This window comes from Montipora capricornis, chromosome 13 (assembly GCF_036669925.1).
Source record: "Montipora capricornis isolate CH-2021 chromosome 13, ASM3666992v2, whole genome shotgun sequence".
Taxonomy (NCBI): domain Eukaryota; kingdom Metazoa; phylum Cnidaria; class Anthozoa; order Scleractinia; family Acroporidae; genus Montipora; species Montipora capricornis.
The window spans coordinates 25,721,389-25,743,842 of record NC_090895.1 but is presented as its reverse complement, the minus strand read 5'-3'; the positions used below and the strand labels follow the sequence as shown (position 1 = coordinate 25,743,842).

Below are 22,454 nucleotides of genomic sequence, written 5' to 3'. Positions count from 1 at the left end.
GGGAGTAACCCTGCGATGGACTAGCATCCCATCCAGGGGTGAGTATAAATACTCCTAGTCGCTTCATGCTACGGAAACCGGAGATAAGCGCCGGCCTGATGGGCCTTCTGCCTCTTAAGCAGTGACTTTACCTTTTTTATGAATCCTTGACTAACCTAATATTCAAGCTATAATTTAAAAGTAAAAGACTGTAAATAAACAGGACAGGTACAAAACACATGAAACAGGTCATTGTTTTACCAAAACAGAAACAATCCCAACCAATTACCAACACTAACATTAGGCCTAAAACATTTGTTTAGGCCTAATTAAGTCTACGGCTAGCTTTAATGAATGTTTAGGATTCTTTCTGTATTTGCAAAAAAATGACCTATGACTTGTGACCTGTGTTTTGTACCTGCCGTAAATAACACGAGGTGATGTTTTGTTAACCTGTACGCTATTTCTCACATTCAAAACTGTCCAATAGATGGATAGCACTGAGAGAATAACCATCTCTAACTAGTTACAAACGATGTACTGTAACTTTGTAGGGCAAGCCCAACTTTTGTAGCCATGGGCTTTTTGAGACTGTGCAACAGGGTCAAGCATTCACAGTTCATCAATTTTCTCTTGGTGCCAAAGGTTATTATCCTCAGTGCCAACAAAGTAAATTCACAGCATCTAGGGACGAGAATGCGGAATCCCCACAAACAAAAAAACAAGGATTCATACACAGCAAGAGCATTCAGAGCACACCAACCTTGGATTCTGAAAATATTCTGCCATAAACTTTGAGTCGTAAGGTTCAGTGCATGCCGAAGGAGTTGTGCTGGAGCAAACAGCCTGCTTGATCTTAGTGTAGGCAGTACTGAAGATATCTGCATACTTCACCTGGTAGTTAACAATTCAGAAAAAAAAAATGCTGCTATTAACCTTAGATCAAAAGCTTAATGCATTTCCCTCTCGATATGAAAGGTTACCATGCTTGCATGTAGGTTACATCGCTTTCTTATTCACAGACTACTGTATTACATTTAATTCCAAGAGTAACAATAACTTGTATAATTATTGCACCATTGAAATATACATGTACGGTATGTAACAACAAACACTTCACTCAAACCACTTTCCCAAAATGTTTGAATTTGTTTACTTCACCACATGCTTAAAGACAAAATTTAATAATAACTCAATACATTGAACAATCAAAGGCAACCCTTGCTAAACTTGTTGATATCACTTGTTACAAGAAAAATTTGAAAGGTGCAAAAAAATTTATCAATTTTATCATCAGCATACTACTATAAAATTATGGGAAAAAGTGTCTGTGTTTATCTCAATGACATCCTTATTCAAGATACACTGTACATGTACATGGAACATCAACAAAACTAAAAATATTATAACTTTTACCTTGAATAACTAACGATTGCGTGCGTGACTACAGTAAACAGGGTAGCTGTAGCTGTCCAAATCGAAAGTGACAGTTTTATTGCTTAACAGCCAAGTGTGTGAGTGACTGTCTGACCCTCTAATGATACTTGTTTCTCTGCTTCACCGTATCAAGGAGCAAAAAATGACCACCTTACCCTGAGATGTGCACAAGATGAATACAAGTCGAACAAGAAGGCAAGAATGCACCTCTCAGGAGATGAACAAATACCAGGATAAGCAATGTTCTCAACAGCAGCAAGAAGCCTGAAAGAACAATGGGCCAAATTACATGTAAGCCATTTTAGTCTTGCTTACATGTACAAGTGTAGAACCTTTGTAAATAATGAGGAGACGTTCTTCCATGCCTAGCAACTAGGCAGACGAGGGGATACTCTGGACAAACAAGCTATGTACAATAACGAACTACAGTGTAGCAGTAGGTTTTCTTTTATAAGAGTTTTTGTAGTCTTTATAATAATAAATTATTATTATTCAATTGAGGAGCAGGGTTTTAGGTAAATTGTTATTCAAACTACGGCAAGTAAGAAAACCAACTTCAAAGGATGAGTGTCCAAAGATTTCTGTCACTGATTGTAGCTCAGACATTCATTACTCTACCATGCCATCCATCACAGTCCGTCATTAAGGTCGGTACACTGTAGTTCTCCAGAGAGGCATCCAGTATCTGTTCATAGTTGGTCAATGTACATGTATGTCATTTTTGGGCAAACATAACTTACCCTCTAAATATCCTAGTGGCGTGTTCAGGAAGGAGCATCAAACAAGCATGATACTTTCTTAACATTGCCACTACAATCACAGATTTTGTTGGTAGGGTTCCCACCACCGTTTTCACAAGTGCAACTTGCGTGGTGGAAATATCTTCTTCACTGGGCATTAAAACGTAAGTTACAAAGTCAAGCAGTCCATGCACATCCCCAGATAGCTCAAACAAGTCGTACAGGAATTCCAGCTGGTTAAACGTTGGAGTTGGTGAAACCAGACCAAACATTTTAGGTTGCTTGGCTTTCTGATCACGAAGGACATTGACGCATTTAGCAACAGTAAGGTATTGGTCGAAGCATGTAAGGCTGGAGAATTTGCTACAGAGAAAACAAAAATATAATTATAGAATTACCACAATATTCCGCGACCCTCAGCGAATCATGTTTGATAGTCAGAATAACAATTCAATAAACATAGAAAAGAAAGGAAGTAAGAAAATCAGTAAGGGAAATTTGCTGGACAGCTGGAGGGGGTGCCAGACATCCAGACACTTGAAACCAGCTGAATTTCTCAGGTGTCTGTAAGTGACAATTGCTTAACATTGTGCAGACAAGTGCAAGGGTCACTTCACTCTTTTGTCTTGGGTGCAGAGATGGCGCAGTAGTGAGAGCACTCGCCTCCCATCAATGAGGCCCGGGTTCGATTCCCAGACTCGGCGTCATAAATTACATGTATGTGGTTGAGTTTGTTGGTTCTCTACTCTGCACCGAGAGGTTTTTCTCCAGGTACACCGGTTTTCCCTTCTCCTCAAAAACCACAAGTTCATTTGATTTGCTTTGACTTGTTAACTTCAATTCACAGTGTCCCCAATTAGCACTTTAATGGGCGCTTTTTTCAGTGGGTGATTAAATATAATTATACATTTCACGTATTTCATTTTCCTAACCAGTTAGTTAAGTTACAACAAAATAGACCCCGGGCTGTCTCACAACCCTTCAATGTTCTTACATGTAACCCTGTGGGACATACAATGTAAAAGAACCCAAATGTGCACTCTTCTCAAGCAAGGAGCAAGGCAAGCGAGTTCCCGCTGTTGTGGTCTGTCCTCTGTGTCATATCATGGTTGGGAGAGTGAATGCTCAGAGATACAAGCAACACCAAGCAACTCTAAAATCAGAGGGTAAATAAAGATGATGATGATGATATTTTTCTTACTTGTACAATGCAGCTTTTTTTTCATCTCTCTCCTTTTTCAAAACCAGGTTTTCTACATTCTGAGTTGCATCCACTCCTAAACCTGACTCATCTGATCTTGCCAAATCACTTAACATGGCGCACAATGCCTTTGTTACTTCTTTAGTGGTCCCCATTGCCTGGCTTCTCCCTTTGCCAACTCCGAACAATAGAATAAGGCGTTGGTTGTTTTCGTGGGCTGTAAGGTTCTCAGAAGGAATGGGAAAGTGCTGAACATATTGAGCATGCTGGGATCTCTTTGGCAGATTACAAGCAGAGTCTACTTTTGATGAATCTCTTTGATCACTACTGGACAAAGGTGTAGTGTTTATCAGGCTAGTCTCCATTTTATTACCATTTGTGATGGCTGAAAAGGAAGAAGAATGCCATGCCATTTATATGATTTTGTAGGCTTAAAGTAATGAACTACGGTACATAACCATAAACCTTTAAAGACACAAAATATAGAGGGACAATAGTGTCAATAGATAGATATACATGGATCTATGTCTTTTGCAAAGGTAATTCTCTTTTTCAATTGTCAGTTACATATTAAACTTTTGCACTTGATAAACCAAATGTTAAGACATACATGATTGTACGTTTAAATTGTATGTGCGGTTATCATCGCAAGCAAACGAAGATGTCAAAGCCTCTTGGATAACTTTTTTTTCGGTTGCGTCCTAAAGGTCAAAATTAATGATTAGTTCTTGGTATTCTACGACACTTAGGGTTTTGCAAATTCCTTTGAGTGTAATTTCATATGCACATATTTACATTTGAAAAGGACAAATGAATTGCAATGACCGTGAGCATGACTTTCACATTCCTTACTTTTTCATAAACTGTAATTGTAAATCATACTGAAACAGTATTTTAACGACTGGTATTTTAGCTTTTTTTTTCCTGAATTGATTCCTTGGAGAAAAGAGGCAATTACATGTAAAAACCTTCAGTGGCCTCTAACACGAAGTCTGTGAAAAAAAAATTACATTAAGGCGATAATTGGATTGATTCAGCAGCCGTGGTAATTAGATTTATTCACAGACGCTTTTTACAACTTGAATGTCTCCATAACACTTTTTAAAACAAGTTTGCACGCGAGAATTGGACTTAATGTACATTGAGATATTACAAGTTAACTTGTTATTAATAATAATGCCTTGTTTCGTGTAAAGCAAAAAATCAGGTGTACATGTACAAATAATTATGGATGCTCACGATTCTGATTATGACTCAGACAATGACTTTGACTTTTTATAATTTCAATGAAGAAGACAATGAAAGGTCTTGTTACCTATGTAGCTCTTGGATGTACCAGTCTTGCCACATCTTTATTTTGTCCCCCAATTGTGTAAAAACAACTAACTCTTAGAGAGTAATCAATGCACAAATGAACAAGTGACGGCAAAAGGAGAATTTCCACTTCAAAATGCAGCAAAAGGCATTGCTAGGGGCCTAATTTTTCAACAATTTCTGGGCATGCACTAGAGCCAACATAATAATAATAATAATAATAATAATAGACAATAGATTGCATGTTGCAGACATTACAGTGCGACTGGGAGAACCGTGAACACCTAAAATATGTCAGGAATGCTTATTACTTTTAAGCCAATCATGTTTGAGGATTTCACTCACCAAAATCGAAACTGAACAACTGTTATAATACAGGTATTCGCAACGGCGCCACATATTGAAAGAAACAATTGCTTTGGAGTGCCAGTGATTGGCGAAAGGACAAACACTATACATGCACTGTTCTGTTTCTTTATGAATAGTCTCAGAGCTTAAAAGACCAGACTTAGCTCAAAGTAAATCAATTACCCGGAAAATCTAAAGCTGACACAATTCCTGCAGCGCAAACAACAATAAACTCTCTGCGGTTTAGCTAGTGGATTTTGGATGCGTGTTTGGACAGAAATAATTATTATATTCCTGACATAATTTTTTCAGGGCCTGGTTGTTCAAGAGCCGATTAACTTTAATCCCATATTAAAAATTTACCAATTAAGGAGTTAATTTCTCCACTCCCCAAAAGTTGTTGAACACTGATATTCACCAAAAAGTTGAAAACATGAAACAAAAGGTTACGCTAATACTGGATTAACTTATGGTAATCGGCTTTCGAACACCCGAGCCCAGGTGTTCACGGTTTTCCTGGTTGCGCTGTAACATGGTTAAAGTGCACCTAAACCCAAATATTTTTAGTGTACAATATTGATCTCTCCACGGAAAGCAAACTTGTTTGACGATTCTTACCTCAAATTACACTTTTTTATCTGTCGGGCAATAAGTGCAAAGGTATCAAAACTAGCAGTAATTTGGACCAACGACCGTGATGTGAGAGGTATGGGTCTATTCTCGATTTTACGTCACAAACTGCTTTGCAATGCAAAATTTCTTTGAAAATAGGAATGCAAAGCAGTTTGTGACGTAAAATTGAGAATAGACCCACGCCTCTCACATCATGGTCGTGGGTCCAAATTACTGCTACATGTAGTTCTGCCAAGTTTACGTGGCTTGCACGGCACAGAAAAAGCGAAATTGTGCGTAACAATGCTGGCATATGTTTGCTTTGGATGGGGAGATTTACATTAGGAACAAAAAATATTTGGGTTTAGGTGCAATTTAAGCTTTATTTTACTGACAAAGGGCTTTAATTTACTTGTTAGTAGTTTACCTCCCAAATCAGCATTTAATATTGGAGCCTCAGGATCCATAAATATTTCATTGTCTCCCTGGTCCAGCAGCTGTAACAGTCTTTCCTGGTGAACTTGTAGCTCTTGATCCAGCATTTGCTGGGTCATCTTTTGCTCACTGTCACTGGTGCTCTCTTTACGGCCAATGTCCTCGTGACATGTCTGGCAAATTGATTGCAGTGGATCAATATACCTTTCTCCAAAATGGCGGCAATGGATTTGAATGAGTTAAAATTGAACTCAATGAAAAACTGATACCAGAAATAGAAATAGAGTGTTCGCCCCGATTAGCGTATTAGGTGTTGTATCAGCTGAGAAAATGTAAGTTGAAATTTGACACATTTACAGACATTTGTATGACTGAGGGTATACGCCACCTGATGTGCCAAAACTTTGCAGGGTTACTAAACTAAAGTGCTCTTTCTATTTCTGGTATTACTTTTAATTTTTTACTTATTTGAATATTCGGCCGCAATTTTGGAAAAGGGTCTATTTAAGTGCCTGTACATTCTACAGTTTTCTGGTTTTTGTTATCGCAAAAAATGGTTGCTGAGATAAAAACATTTTTCGACAGTCTGCAAATGTGCTCCTTTGCAAGAGTCAATATATGACCTTTTGACTAAAGTACAGTCAGGGTTTGTACACTATTTCAGACCAAAAATTCAACAAATTTGCCAAATTTTGAAATTTTAAGGACCTCTTTTTTATTTACATCAAAGAATTTACCCTTGAAAATTAACAACTATTCGCCGAAGGTGAAGTGATTATCGGTGAATATTCACCGAGACGAAGTCAAGGTGAATATTCACCGATAATCACTGCGCCTGAGGCAAATAATTGTTTTAGTATAAATACACAGGTGATTATTTCAAAAAAGAGAAAAAAAAACATTTCAACGCGAAATCATCTTTACTTACAGTGGCAAAATGACTACTGGCAGCCATTTTGTCCATCGAGGTGATTATCGGCTGATAATCCAAGATAGCGAGCCAATGAGAGCGCGCGATTTTGTATAATCACCTGTGTATTTATACTAATGTTGAATAGGGGCATACAGCTGTAAATGAGTAACAAAAGGTAAACTCAGCTTATTAATTTTAAGCCAAAATGTATCAAGACATACCATACTGTGAATGTCTATCCCCCCTGTAGCATCCCCTTCTTGTACACATTCTTCAATTCCCAGAGGCTCAACCTCAGGGGGGTGCTCCGTACTTGTGGTTGCTGGCCGGGGTGGAGATGGGATGGACACAGGAGGGGTTGGTTGTAGATCTCCTCTTGATATGAGACTGCACATGTAAGCATTGTGCGAAAACACTTCATTTCTGATGAGTTCTCCAAAGAGAAGGGTGAGCTGAGCAAAGCTGGGATGAGCCTTGTTGTGTTGATAGCTTCCATCTACGTAAACAAAGACCAGTGTGTAGGATTCAGGCTTTGATATTTGAATACCACATGCAGTATTCATAGCCAAGTACAGTGTACTTGATGATTCAATCCGAGTTGACCCACATCAGTAAGAAAATAGTCCAAGGTCAACAGTAAGTACTTATTAGGGATCACCAAACATTAATTATTTTTTCAAAGTTGAATAATGGTTACTCTTAACTTTTCATGAATTGATTTTGCGATTTTGTTATCCCCTTCCTGGAATTTTGCACTTCAGTTTAATGTTTTCTGTGGATGGGAGATCATGCACACATAAACTCATTTCAAATCTGGCATTTACATTCTATGGCACAGTCGGTTAGTGCGCGGCCTTGGTGCAAGAGGTCCTGAGTTCGATTCCCGGATCTCACATCCTTGTTTCGACTTCTTTCCGTTATGTGTAGCTTAAGTGGCTTTAAATACCCGTAAAACGGAGCACTGATGGCGAGGGGGGGGGGTAGTACATGTGTAAAATGAGCGCATCGTCGACCTCAGGTTTGTCAGTTGAATTACTGTTACGAGTTCTTGACGTTAAATATGGTTGCTTTACTTTACTTTTACTTTAAAAAGGGGACATAGTTTTTGAGTGAATGTGTAGAATGAAGAGGCTGTTACATAACCCAATGACTCCTGAACCCCTCATTGACGAGTAAAATCGTCTGGAGTTAGACAGAGTAAAATCCAAAGTGGTACTGTGATCAAAAAATCATTTCCTTTTTTTCTTCAGATTTTGAAAGCGTACGTGTTCGCTTAACACCTAACTGGCAAAATTTTGAGCTTAGAGTTTTATCCAAAGATTGTTTATTTTAAGCGTAAGTTTTGAATTTCACGGTCGGCCATTACTCACATTCCAAAAGTGACCAATTGGACCTCAGAGGGTTGATTCTAGAGAAATGACGTCATTTACTAGCTTAAAATTTCAGCGTGTAAACACAATTTATTATATATGCAAAACACAGGTTTAAAAGTCTGAAAGCCCGAAACTCCCGTACGTGTTGCATATCAATTCAGCCGCGTACACACGCATTGCGTTCTTAAACTAGTGAGTCTTTGACGTCATTTTCTCCTTGACCCAGCTCTCTCAAGATTTTAAAGTTAGTAATGGCGAACCAATAAATAAGAAAATTCCAGTTAAAATAAACAGGTGTCTCTTTAAAATCAGAACTTACAACTTGGGCCACTTAGTGTTTAGTTAACATAGTTTTGAAATCCAAACAAAAAAAACAAGGAATTGTTTTTTTGGTCGTAGTGCCACTTTAAATCTCACTGCTGCATTGTAGGAGAAAATGGGTTAAGCAGAGAGTCCAAAATGTTACGTGTACTTGTATACACATTACAGGGACCAAAAGTAAAACAATATTAGAACAATACCTACCAACAACTGGAGCATAATTATCCAAGAAATTCATCAACACTTTTTGAAAAGGTGGTATAGAACTTGTCATTCCAGACACAACATTTGATGATGTACCCTCTTCTCCTTGTACACTGGACCTTTCTCTCTAGTGTCAAAAGTAACAAGAAAGTTAATTACAGTGAAAAGAAGCAGGATACAAAAAACAGAGTTTCAGGCTATCATCTTTGTTCTAAAATTTTTTAAACTACAGTACTTACACCAATCTTACCTCATCTAATATTTCAGCTTGCCTCTTATGCAATACTTTAGCAACAGCAAGGGCCCGGAATTTTCCCACACGGTATTTACTTACAGCCCATTCAAACAACAAAAGAGCAATTGCCTCATCTGTACCAGATGCCTAAAGTTGTCAAAAAAAGCCACAACTGTAAGACAGATTGACAAAAGAGCACAAAGACACTATACTGTAATTTATTATAATAATAATTGTAACAATAACATTAAATTCTCATTCTCAGATGTAGCTTTCTTATAGGCTCATTCAATTTCAGTTATCAGCTCATAAAATTATACCCTACAACCCTACAGGGAAAATGATTGTGACAGTTCTTTCATTAGTGTCCAAAATACATGTATCAGTGCCCTAGCACTAAAATTTTAATACAGTTGCCACTTAAAGTTCGAATGTGAGAGTGATATACACTGGGAACTCGGAAAAATCCGCGCCATGACTGGTGCTCGGATTTTTCCGAGTCCCCAGTGGGTTCCATCAACATTTTCATTTCACTTAAAGTTAATTATCATTATTATTGTAAATTGAAACAGATGAAACATATTATGCATCGTCAAATGGGAACTCAGAAAAATCCGAGCCCCAGATGAGATTTGATCCAATGACCCTCTGTGATCCTAAAAAGTATGCTCTAACCACTGAGCTACTGGAGACTCTGTGGTCAGCAAGGGTCATGTCAAACGGAGGTACAGACTATGACTGCATCACCAAGTCATGTGACTGCACAATGCAGTTGAGAGTCATGATTACAACATGGTTGTTGAAATATACTGTTAACTGGACGAAGGCAACCCTGTTTTGGGAACATCGACAATGAATTTAGTTGAATCGCTATTTGAAGCAGTAGAACATATAATTTATCTTCTTAACAAAATTAATACATTCCATGTTGCCGTGCGTCTGTTCAGTAATATATCACAGATGACGTCAAAATGTGGTAAGAACAAAAAAGTGGCACATAAGGCGATAAAAGAATTAAACTCTATTCGCTTAAGAGCTCATTGTGATGTGAATCATGCGTCTCTTCTCTAGATGCATAGGCAAGAACCAATCAAAATGCAAGAATAACTTGGGTTATTATATAAAGTACTGTAGATGCAAATCCAGCTCCTCAACACTTGGAATGCCAACTTCCACTGGAGTGATTCTGAGCACCTTGGCATGACCATTAGTTGAGTTTAAGCTTTATCCTAATCTAATAGTTGAGTCTTATCAATAATAATTTTTGCTTAAGTTGCATGTTGGATATGACTTGGTAACTAGTCAACAAGTACAAGTGGAATAATAACTATTGTTATTGTTTTATTATGCATCGTCAAATGGGAACTTGAAAAAATCTAAGCCCCAGATGGGATTTGAAATGACGACCCTTGGTGATCTAGTACAGATACTCTAGGTACATCTGCATCGCGTAGTCACATACTCCAATTTTGCAACAACGCTGTGTTCATTTGAATTGTTATTTTACATAGAATAGATCACCACAAAAATTGCAAGCTTTCATTACCACCTTGGAAAAATGTTTCTTTAACCATCAATTGCACAACATTCATGTCATTATCTAGTTAAATGGAAGTAAGCGTACAATATGCCACTAAAAGATCAGTGGATCTATTTACATAATTATCTACATGTATTTGACTGTCTTTGTATTGTATGTCTGTTATTGTCACTGACCATCCTTGTAATTCAGCCTTTAGGCTGCGAGAGGGATATCAATAAACTATTATTATTATTATTATTATTATTATTATTACTATTAATGGGAACCACTGTCATTAACTGGATTTTGAAGTAATCAACACTTATACATGTAAAAGAATTAAAAATCATCATACTGGTATGGTCATAAAAAGTGATGAAAGCTCATTAGGAAAGTTGTTGAGGATGGCGATGATGATGACGATGACAATGAAATACTGTAAGCACTCACCTGTCCTCCTGTCTTAATTGAATCTGCAAAAATCTTGCTATAAAGTGAATCAATGGAACTGTTGGAATCTGCTCTGTTGAAGTTGTAACGATCAAGGATTTCCAGTGTGTTTAGAACTCTCTTTACGGCTAAAACTGAAATAGAGAGGGCTAAAATAAATGAAAAGCAATTAGCAGGGTGGACGGATTCAACAATTATATTGCATGTAATAATGAAAAATAACTTTCCAATGATGTTAAAGCGGTAAGCTTAACATTAGCTTATAAAGTATTACTTTAGCAGATGGCGGATAAGGCATACAGTACATTAAATTTTAAGATTGATACAAAAAAAGTGCAATGCCACATAAAATTACAAAAAAAGTTAAAAAAATAATCATAAAAAAATAAGTGCATAGTTTAATTATCAACAATATTATTATGATTATATTTTAATCATGCAGCCATGCAGTGCGCCATGCAGCTTCTACAAAGTACATTGCATAGCTAAGCTACTCAATTTTAAAGCATTTGAAAGCCAAGCAAAGCGAGAGCATGTGTTGTGAAAGGAATGTGCAGTGGTTCAATTTTTTTTCCTGGTTAAATATTAATTTTCCCAAACCAGTTCAATTTTGATTTTCCTTGGTCTCTGATTAATACTAATGAATCATAGACAAAGAAGAATCAAAATTGAACTGGTTCGAAAACTTTTAAACCAAAAAGAAATTTGAACCAGAACAATGCATGTGCATTGTTAAGACCATGGAACACCAATCTACGAAACTGTTGTCTGTATTGACAGATGCAAAACAACGCAGAGGTGGACACGTGCACTGGAGAGTCAAACACACAAGATCTATCGCCACACGTTTGCGAGTGGAAACTGTGCGATGTCAAAGGTAGACTAGACTCGATGCTGTGAAGTTGACCATCCTGTGGTGTCTTGGAATTAAATCAAAAGATCAATGGTTAAAAAAAGTGCTCTAACTATCTGGTGCAGATCTCTCTGATGCAGAATTCCCGTTTCTATACCCCTTAAAAATAGCTGCAGCTAGTTTGCATTACTTGCTATACATTTCCTTAAATTTCTTTCTGATATTCTTCTTTAAACTCCCAAAACCTGATCTCCATGTACAATAAACTGACTCTCCTTTGCCTCTCCTCTGTTTGCATTATTTACTGTTCTACATGTGTATCATCAGCATGCAAAGAAAGTGGTGTCCGATAGCCTGGGGTTAGTGCATGGATTTTGCTGTCGAGCTACTGAATTCTGTTCTTAACTTGCCTGAGGAGCAATTGATTTTTTTGGCAGGAATTGAAACTACAGAAGAACTGTAATCAATCCTGCTCATCAATTGCTTTTGGGCTAGTACATGCTAGTTACAGCTTGCCCAAATAGCAAGCTACAAAACTGACTTTCTTTGCACCCTGAGCATACAACTAATTTGCAAACACGAATAATTATTTTGGTGGTTAAACAATTGTTTTCTTTTAATCTTCTTATGGATAATAATAATTACTGGCTAATTAAGTGGGGCACATTCTACAGTATAGCCCAATGGCTCACTAAATTTGAAAGAGCCTTTATTTCTTAGTAGTCGAAAAAAAATGTACACAAAAATGTCAAGTGTTGACGGTTCAAGTGTCCTTACTGTAAGATAATAATTATTACCTTAATAACCTCTTTTAAAGAAAAAATGACAACATAATGTTTGCTATGTATAGAGAGATTTACTGTACCTCAGTAACAAAAAGCAACGGAGTTCTTTCAAAAGATGATATAAAACTTACCATTATCATAATTTTTCCCTACTGTTAAGTCAAAATTGAGACAAGCATCTTTGAAAATGGAAGTAAATTTTGTCATTAAACTCATCTTACCTGATGATTTGTCTTGGTACTTATCAGGAGACCAGTGTGATTCGATTGCTTTGCTTCTAGTTTTGATTTCCTCTTCGCTTGCAAGCAAAACTGACAGTAGCTGTCAAAACCAAAATAATGCACAATGCACATGTTGTGGTTCAATTTTTTTTTTTTGGGTTTAAAATTGTGCAAACCAGTTTGAGTTTTTTCTTTGTCTAGTAATAAATTATGTATAATTATGTATAATGTCGTGTATACTGCTACATGTAGGACTTAAGGAAAGGTGGCATTCTCCCACGTACTGTAAAGGCTTGCCCCTGACGTGTTAATTTAAGCATTGGGATTAATCAAGTAGCTTGCACGAAGTCACACTTAGAGTACAGAATGCATAGAGCCATGACTACTGCACTTATGGTTTAAAGAACGTAACTACACAACAAAAGCAGCTTGCTATTCTGACTGCAGTAGCTTGCCAATTGCAGGCTTCATCACTGACCTCTGCGTTTAGGGATCCCTGTGCATTTCCAGTGGAAGGGAGTGGCATTGCAGATGGTGCAATAGGTAACTTATCCAGAGGAGATCCTAAGACAACAGGTTTACTCCCTGTGATATCAGTATTGGCACCAGCAGGGTTACTAGTGTTGCCAGCAGTGTTAGTACTTCCTGCAGCGCAAGGGTTTGAATTCCAAATAAGTGCACCAGGACAGCAGATGGCGATGGTTTGAAGGACGGAACTCAGCGCTAAAACAAGGGCATGATGTTGAGGACATGTCTTGTATTGAGAAAGTACAGGAAGCTGAGATGGATTGACAACTGTCAAGGATGAACTGCGGTTAAAACAAGGAAAAATTCAGAACATAATTTACTTTTATTCTTATGTTCAAACACAAATCTACTGTATTATTGATGATCAATCAAAAGCAATATGTGAGACTGTCATACAGTTGAAAAACAGATCTCAGAACCATAGTAATGAGTGTGGGGGACTTTGGACATCTGGGGGGATTTCAACCCAATGACCTCCTCCATTGCTAGAAAATCAATAATATTGTACACAATAACTCACTTTCCAAGTGATTTCACACGTCTCAGTGAATCAGAAAGGAAGAATACATGTACACATTAATAGGGTTGCTGGAGTAAGGGAAATCCTTGAGGAAATCACTAGTTAGGACAGTAAAATGCCACAAAAAGGCTTGAGAACTCAAAGATCACAGCTGCAAGAAAAGCCTTGATGATTCACACCACCCTGTACTGGCAAGTTTGACTGGTGATCTCAAAGGTCTTCTAAGCTAGTACATGGAGTAGTTACTAGTACTATAACTGTTATTGAAACTGGTGATAGGTAAAATTAATTTACCATGGAATATTAACAGTTACTGTTCAAAAAAATACAGCTGTGTCAAATTCAAAACAATAATCAGCCTAAAAGTGCAACTTTTTGTTAAGACTGCTACATGTATATGGCAGTGTTTTGAACAGTTTGGAGCAAAAACCCTATATTTTTTTAATTGGTTGAAATCGTACATGTACTGATATTGAAAATTTGTCCAACACATTCGTTTCAGCCTTACACGCGCAAATTACCGGTATTGTAAAAACTACTAATTGGCAGTGTTTTGAGCAGTTTTGGAGTGAAAACCCTAAAAGGTTTTCCATTCAGTCAAAATTGCACTGATTTTGGAAATTTGTCCAAAACATTCATTTCAGCTGAAAAGCATTTATAACTTTCTGTGAAAATTGCTATTTGGCAGATCTAGAGTTTTGAGCTGTTTTGGAGCAAAAAACCTACTTTTTATTTATTTGGTCAAAATCGCACTTTTATTGGAAATTTGTCCAAAATGTTCCTTTCATCCTTAAAGTACAACTTTTTTTTTTAATTACAAAGCATAACGTAATCTGGAGAGAGATAAAAATATTACAATTTCCTTGATTAAACAAAAAAGACTCTTTTTTCACAATGAAAACACAAAAATTGAATCTTCCGTCGACCTCAGGTTTGTCAGTTGAATTACATTTGTACGTTACGAGTTATCGACGTTAAATATGGTTGCTTTACTTTACTTTACTTTACCTATCTGAGGTAACAGAAGACACAGGGCTGGGAACTGACGTACTGCCAGTCTTGCTAGTGTTGTTAGACCCTTGCTGTTCAGACTGCATTTGTTCTGCTGCTGAATAAAGTGTGGACAACTTCCTGGAACACACCTGGGCAAGATTCCTGGCCAGGGTCTGGGACAAGACTAGATGATCAACATACTGCAATGAAGGGCAATGGAAACCTGTTGGTCTCTTTAACACATGATTCCACCCTTTGTTTCCTTTACGTGATGGATTTTGAAAAGGAATATTGTGTTCTGGTCACCATAAATGCTGGCATTAACCCATTGACTCCTGGGGGTTCCCAATTGACAAGTAAAATTGTCTGGCGTTAGACAGAGTAAAATACTAAGTATGGACGGTTTAAGCCAGTTTAGGGGTGAAAGGGTTAAGCACTGCATTTTTCCCTCAGATGTCTGTAGAATATTATTAATAAGAGGCATGTCAATTTTGATAAGGTGTCCCCCAAGTCTTATTCTAAACCTTTAAAATCAATTATTTAGTGTGTCTAGGAAGTAATGAAGCAAACATCATTAACTCTACTGCTTGAGAAAACAGGGACAATTTATTACAAAAATCCCAGCAACACAAACTTTAACATGAACTCTGTTGCCTTAACCCACTGACAGTCACCTAGGAGTGAGATTTAATGTTACGTAACAGATTTGACTCTGTCTAATGCCAGATGACTTTACTCATTAACTGGTGTTTCATACACCTTATTCCAAAATGGCCACTGATTTATGCGGATACAAATTGGCCCTTGTTGCCTCGTTCAAGATAAAAAATTCTTTTGAATTTTAAGCTTAAAAACAAGGCATCAAGGGCTTATTTGAATAAAAACAAAAGAATATTTAAATGGTGACCATTTTGGAATAAGGTGTATAGAGCACCTAAGGGGTCACTTAAAAGACTGTAACAAAATTGAGGGTGCATAATTTTTCATAAAACAAACAATTTGCCGCGCATTCAGTGCCTTCTCTCTTTAGAATTAAAATAATAGTGAATTTGGAAACAATTCACACACTCTAATTAAGTGACAAATGTAGTAGGAATCACCACCAGGGGTTCCATGGTTTCACCAATTAAAAATAAAGGGTAGTCGTCCTTGAATTGAAACACTGAGATATGGACACCCCTGAACTTATTATGGATAATGCTTATTATTTACATAACCCAATGACTACCGGGAGCACTCGAGACAGATTTTACTCGGTCTAACACCAGACTATTATTCATAAACTGGGGGCACCCTAGCCCTTGGGGGCACTGGGAATCAATGGGTTAATAGATATCCAGTGGATAACTTGACATTGTACGGGGCATTAGTAAACAGCGAAACAGCAAAACGAAGCACCAAAACACCATGTACAGTACTGTGAAAAAGTAATGATAGCGAAATTCGTCGAATTTCGTGCTTTGTTCTCAATGAAATTTCGGCGAAATTTCGTCGAACTTTCGCTTTGGAGACATGCGAAATTTCCCGTAGGTTGAGCGAAATTTCGAAAGGTCTAACGAAATTTCACCGAATTTTCGCTCAGGAGAAGTGCGAAATTTCGTTTTGCTTTGGCGAAATTTTGGAAAGCGTAACGAAATTTCGCCGAATCTTCGCTCTGGACGTGTGCGAAATTTCGAAAGGAGAGACGAATCTTCTCTCTTCTTCGCTTTTCTTTCTTCTTTTCGCCGTTTTCGAATTATCATTAGAGGATCCAACTAATGATCTTCAAATATAAGTACAAGGTCTTCGGAACGCTTTGGAAATAAACATCTCGCAAGTGACTTGACGACGCGTACGAAACAAAGAATTTTTCCTTGAAGTAAAAAATAACTAAACGTAAGAAGTGCGCCATAGAAACTTTGATAAACAATTATATGGCTAAAGAAAGAGCATTTTACTGTTTGAATGAACAATTTGTGTTAAATATAACCGGAGATATGATTTTTTCCACAAGGTCTTCGGAACGCTTTGGAAATAAACATCTCGCAAGTGACTTGCCGACGCGTGCGAAACAAAGAATTTTTCCTTGAAGTGAAAAATAACTAAACGTGAGCAGCGCGCCATAGAAACTTTGATAAACAATTTTTTGTCAAGGAAAGAGCATTTTAGCGTTTTTGCACCTAAAGGTTTGTTCGAAATTTCGCTCACACAAACAAAGTGTTGGAAATTTCGTTTGAAATTTCGCTCCCACTTGCGAAATTTCGAATGAAATTTCGCTTCAGCGAATTTGCCAAGTGAAATTTCGCACATCTGCACGAAATTTCGTTAATGGTGAAACAATAGAGGCCAGCGAAATTTCGCCGAAAATTGGTACTCCTCGAAATTTCGCAGATTTACGTAGAATTTCGTATAACTTCGTCGAAATTCGACGAAATTCGCTATCATTACTTTTGCACAGTACTGTATGACCCCACCATAAATTTAATACTAACCGACAAAGGTTGGATTTGAGATTAAACATTGTTTTAGGCCTAATTAGGCCTAAAACATTATTGCTCCTAATTCATTGAGATTAAGATTAGGATTCAGATTAATACTGAGATTAGGAGCAATAACTTTTTAGGCCTAATTAGGCCTAAAACGATGTTTAATCTCAAATCCAACCTTTGTCGGTTAGTATTCAATGTATGGTGGGGCCCGCATACATGGTGTTTTGGTGCTTTGTTTCGTCGTTTCACTGTTTTGTTGTTTCGCCATTTCGTTGTTTCACTGTTTCGTAGTTTAGTAGTGTCCACATTGTACTGTTCATTTACATCTATGGGACCATACCCTCAGCAGCAATGGGATTAGGAACTTTAATAGCAAATCATCCGCATTTTTGCTCTTATCAAGAAGATCCAACAACCACAGAAGAAACTCCTGCCTGTCAAGAAGACTCTCCTGTAAACAGAAATAATAATTTATTATTTCCTGAATCTTTTCTTTTGTTTTTGTGAGTGTATGGTTTGCTTTCAAGGAAAAACACTGGTTAACGCTGTTCACCAAGGTTAATTAGTCGTGAAGGGCAGCGTTATGACTAACCATGAATGCCTTGATCATGCTACAATGTATATGCATTGGGAATACCATTTGACTACAAGTCCATGTACCTGAAACCTTCAGGTTTTGCTCGTTTCATGCTAATTAGAGCTAATGTTATATTAAACCCCACTGGGAATACAAAATTTAAATAAGAAAAGAAAAAGTTGAATTCTGGTAGTTGCAGTCAAATGACACAATCATGAAAGTTGCCTATTGGACTGGCCTTGCAGCCACCAAACATTCTGTATGTCGCACTTCTACAATGGTGTCGTATTATAGAGGCCGAGTTTCAGTGGATACCAAGTTGACTCTGGTCTAAAGGGCTTCCTTCTGGGTACTCCAGTTTTCCTACAGAACATGTACCTTGTCAACAACCTATAGGTAAGTATTGGTAAGCTCTTTCCAAGCCAATGACCCAACACGCCAGTGCTTATCCCCGGTTTCCGTAACACTAAGCGACTAGGAGTACTTTTAATTCCCCCCTGGATGGGATGTTAGTCCATCGCAGGGTTACCCCCAGCATTTTGCCGGTATCCATTAAAGCTCCTGGGTGAAAAGAGGCACCATGGGAGTAAGGTGTCTTGCCCAAGAACACAACACAGCGTCCCCGGCCAGGATCCAAACCCGGACCACTCCTTCTGGAGTCAAGCACACTAGCCAATAGGTTGTCAACAACCTATATCTGACAATAATTTTGCATTGCACAGTGTAATTGCACCAGGGCTCATCCTCCGTTGTGCTCTCCCTCACCTGGCTTTATTTATAAATTAAAATGATTAATCCAAATTAGGCCAATTGACACAAAGCGGAAATTATGTTAGATGTCACCTCTCACCTCATATAGCCATTGTGAAAGTCGCACTGTATAATTCCATTGTCTAAGAGCCTGTTCCATTTCAGGTGTCATTCGTTGTTGATGCTGAGTGGATGTTAAGCCACCAAAGTGACTTTGATAGAAATCTGCTATCTTATTCAGTTGATCCTTTAAGTATTTTGTTATGGCATGGGTCCAATCTGGAAAAAAAAACAGGAAAATACTAAATTATATTGATAACCCAGAGGGAAAATTCTATAAACAGTGCCAGTAACATCTTTTCATACTACATTGTAGGCAGTGAGCTACAGTACCGTGCAAAAGTAATTTGACAGTCTCAATTCGATCCTGTGAGAATTGAGGATCAAGACTCTATTTACTTGATCCTCAACACTCGATTCTCACAAAATCACCAAGGTGAAACGTTTTCAGTTATTCATACTCAATTCAACTATTGCGAAATCGTTACTCCTCAATAACAACAAGAACTGTTTAATAAGAAAATGAGGTAGCAGCTATCATTCCTGTGAATCGTCCAGGGTTCTCAATAAGTTTTGGAGTAGACGGCTTAAATATAAAAGTAGGCGGCCGGAGAAGCGCTTTGTCATTGTTTATAGCAAGTTTATGACCGAAAAGTAGATGGCTCTAAATTTAAAGTAGCCGGTTTTTTAGCCGGCTGCCGGCACTTAATGAGAACCCTGACCGTCACTTCAAAACTACAATCTTATGTTGTCGAATAACATTATAAAAAAGCAAAACAGTGAGCTTTACTACGTGATAAATTTCATCCTGAATCAACTGTAAAAGTTTATGTTTTGCCTGTTAGCATAATTATTCACCCAGAAAAGTTCAAAACTAGTAATTACCATGAGTAAGAGGAATACTGCCGAGAGGTAAAACAAAAGATATCACTTGCTATGTGCAACAATGCGGTCCTTAAAACAAACTACTATGGGCACAACACAGACATACAGAAATCTGTGCATCCCAAATGAACACGATTAGAATGGCTGCCTTGGCAGCAATATTAATTTTATACAGTCATGTAAGTGTGGTATAATATTAATTATTAAAAACTGGATCATTGGATAATGCAATTCAAGAGTTTTGATTGGCTAAGCCATCATGGGTTATGAGCCATTATACCATGATCTACAAACACGGCAAGCATATGCGTGATTTTTTGGGCCTTTTTATTTTTATTGTAGTCTAGTTTTCTATATTTTGGGGCGTTTTTAATAAAACAATTATTCCACTCGCGCTTGTTGGATATGAGATGATTATAGCCAACTCGGCGCTACGCGCCTCGTTGGCTATCTATCATCTCATATCCAATGCGCGCTCGTGGAATAATTGTTAAATAACATTATACACCCTGATTTCTTGGTGCAATTTTGATTGATATTATGGATCCAACTGTTTAACAACAGAATGGGCAGTATTACATCTTTATTTAAAAACTGTATCTTTACCTTGAGCAGGATCAGCCATTGCCCTTTTCTTGCCTTTGGCTTCATTGATTCCTGTTGTGTAAGCTGATGATATTTTAATGAACCATGCAGCACGAAGCATTGGGATCGAATAATCACACAAGCTACTAAATATTTCTTCCTTCTTGTTGAAAATGGGCACCTGGAGTAACACAAAAATCGTTTTAAAATTTGTCTTTTTATATTTTCAGTTTTGCCTAAAAAAGCAAATTCCTCATAACACACTTTGTTTGCACCCCCAAAATTTTGCGTAAGCTTTCGTTTCCAAAATGCTTTTGGGAATATGGAACTTACCCCCAAGAGCATTTGAAAACAACAGTTCATGCAAACTTTGGGGGGCAAACAAAGGTTAGTGTCTTATGGGGAATTTGAAAATAGAAAATGGACAAAAAAAAAAAGAAAGCAAACCAGACTTAGAATAAACATTTCTGGCTATGCCAGCTGCATGCAATATTACCGGTAATCATTAATTATTTCTTTAACTCACTTTTTTGCCCAAAATAGTGAGGGGTTTATTTCCAGCAAGATCTTGAAACCAAGTAGAAATAAATCCACGAGAACGAGCAGTAACATGTACCTACATTTGCACATGAAAAAAATTGACATTAATATTTATGAATATTAATAATAAATTACAGTTACAGTCGAACCTCGATTATCCAGACTCATTGGGACTACACAAAATAGTCCGGATAATGGAGGGTCCGGATAATCGAGAATATGAATATTAATGAGGATCAAAAACTGATTACATTAAGAAAGCGACATTTAATCGTGAAACAAAACAAAACATTTGCAAATCGTTTGGAAAATCATAATTTACGCCACTTGTATTGTTTATTGGAGGGTAGGTGTCATAAAGGTAGCAAGAGAGGAGGTGGCAATCTGTTCTGCAGCAAGGAAGTCACCATGGCAACCCAGCTACAGTCCACCACCCAGGCAGCTGTCAACACATCACTGAGAAAAACTAGTGCATGGAAGTTGTGCGGTACTTACATGTACCTAAAAATACGTATGGGGGGGGGGAGGGAGGAAAAAGAAGCAAGCAAGCAAAAATGCAACTTGAGCCAAAGCAAATAGCAATGCCCCGGCAATCCTCCCTGGAGCTCCCCAAATATCCCAGGCAAACTGCCACATTACCACATTTAGCCTCATTTATATACCCAGTACTTACAGGTTGAAAATTATCTTTGGCTGGCTGAGGTTTTCTTTTGTTGCCATCTTGAGAGGTGAAAGTATTCTGTTTTTGTTTTTCTATTAAAATGGAACTGAAGCTTTGTGCGAACTGTTAAGAAAGATATACAAAACTAATTAATCCTTTTTCATCTATTTTTGTCTGATATGTCCTGCTCTTTCTGTTCAGCAGTGGGAAAGGGGAAATGACAAAATGAAAAAATGAGAAAGGTATAACTATTTTGATGGATCTACAGCTACACGTTGGAGGCTTGTCAGTGGTAAAAAGAGAGAAAAGAACAACAAAGACTATATTTGGTGGCATGACAGCTCTGCAGCTCCTCAGTCTAAATAATGTCAATAACGTCAAACAAAAGAAAGAAGAGCATTATACATTTTGAAGGCTCGGCATCTCAAAGGATTGTTACTAAGTGACAAGCCAGCAAGATCCTAACAACATTGGACCTTTCTAGGGAGGGGGGTACCGCCAGAAAATTTGGGTGGGGTGTGCGGCCTGCTTTCCGAAATTCTCTCACCATTTTAGACAAATTCTATGTTTTTCCCAACCCTACTTTAGACCTAACCAAAAATGTGATACCCTGTTTCATTTCAGACATATTTTCAGACCTATTTCAGCTATTACATGGTTGGCGTAATAATTTGAGAGGGGCTTTTGTTGCTGGTCTTATCCCCTAATGATGAAGAACCAACTACTTCTAAAACATGTCAAATTCAAGACTTGAGTGCATAAACCATACCCTATTTCAGACCAAAATGGTCAAAATTGATACCCTGTTTCACCCCACCCCCTCCCAAAAAAAAAAAAAAAAACCATACCCTTTGGGGCGGCATATACCTACATGTATATAGCCCATATAAGAGTGTACCACATTCCCCCCCCCCCCCCCCGCCCCAGGGGATTTCTACTTCACT

General features: G+C 37.7%; 1 protein-coding gene across 1 annotated transcript in view; it reads right to left on the bottom strand.

Moving 5' to 3' along the window:
• LOC138028579 (mediator of RNA polymerase II transcription subunit 12-like protein) overlaps positions 1–22,454 on the bottom strand; it is a 55,997-nt gene that overhangs the window by 32,905 nt on the left and 638 nt on the right. The window contains exons 4-20 of the mRNA XM_068876172.1: positions 21,523–21,633; positions 20,836–20,925; positions 20,331–20,490; positions 18,880–19,058; positions 17,793–17,903; positions 15,000–15,184; positions 13,422–13,752; positions 12,944–13,043; positions 11,085–11,218; positions 9,128–9,259; positions 8,878–9,004; positions 7,201–7,475; positions 6,059–6,239; positions 3,358–3,742; positions 2,157–2,519; positions 1,572–1,680; positions 743–873 (exon numbers count right to left, since the gene is read on the bottom strand). Of these exons, the coding sequence (XP_068732273.1) occupies positions 743–873; positions 1,572–1,680; positions 2,157–2,519; positions 3,358–3,742; positions 6,059–6,239; positions 7,201–7,475; positions 8,878–9,004; positions 9,128–9,259; positions 11,085–11,218; positions 12,944–13,043; positions 13,422–13,752; positions 15,000–15,184; positions 17,793–17,903; positions 18,880–19,058; positions 20,331–20,490; positions 20,836–20,925; positions 21,523–21,633 (3,104 nt within the window). The remainder of the gene's footprint in view (positions 1–742; positions 874–1,571; positions 1,681–2,156; positions 2,520–3,357; positions 3,743–6,058; positions 6,240–7,200; positions 7,476–8,877; positions 9,005–9,127; positions 9,260–11,084; positions 11,219–12,943; positions 13,044–13,421; positions 13,753–14,999; positions 15,185–17,792; positions 17,904–18,879; positions 19,059–20,330; positions 20,491–20,835; positions 20,926–21,522; positions 21,634–22,454) is intronic.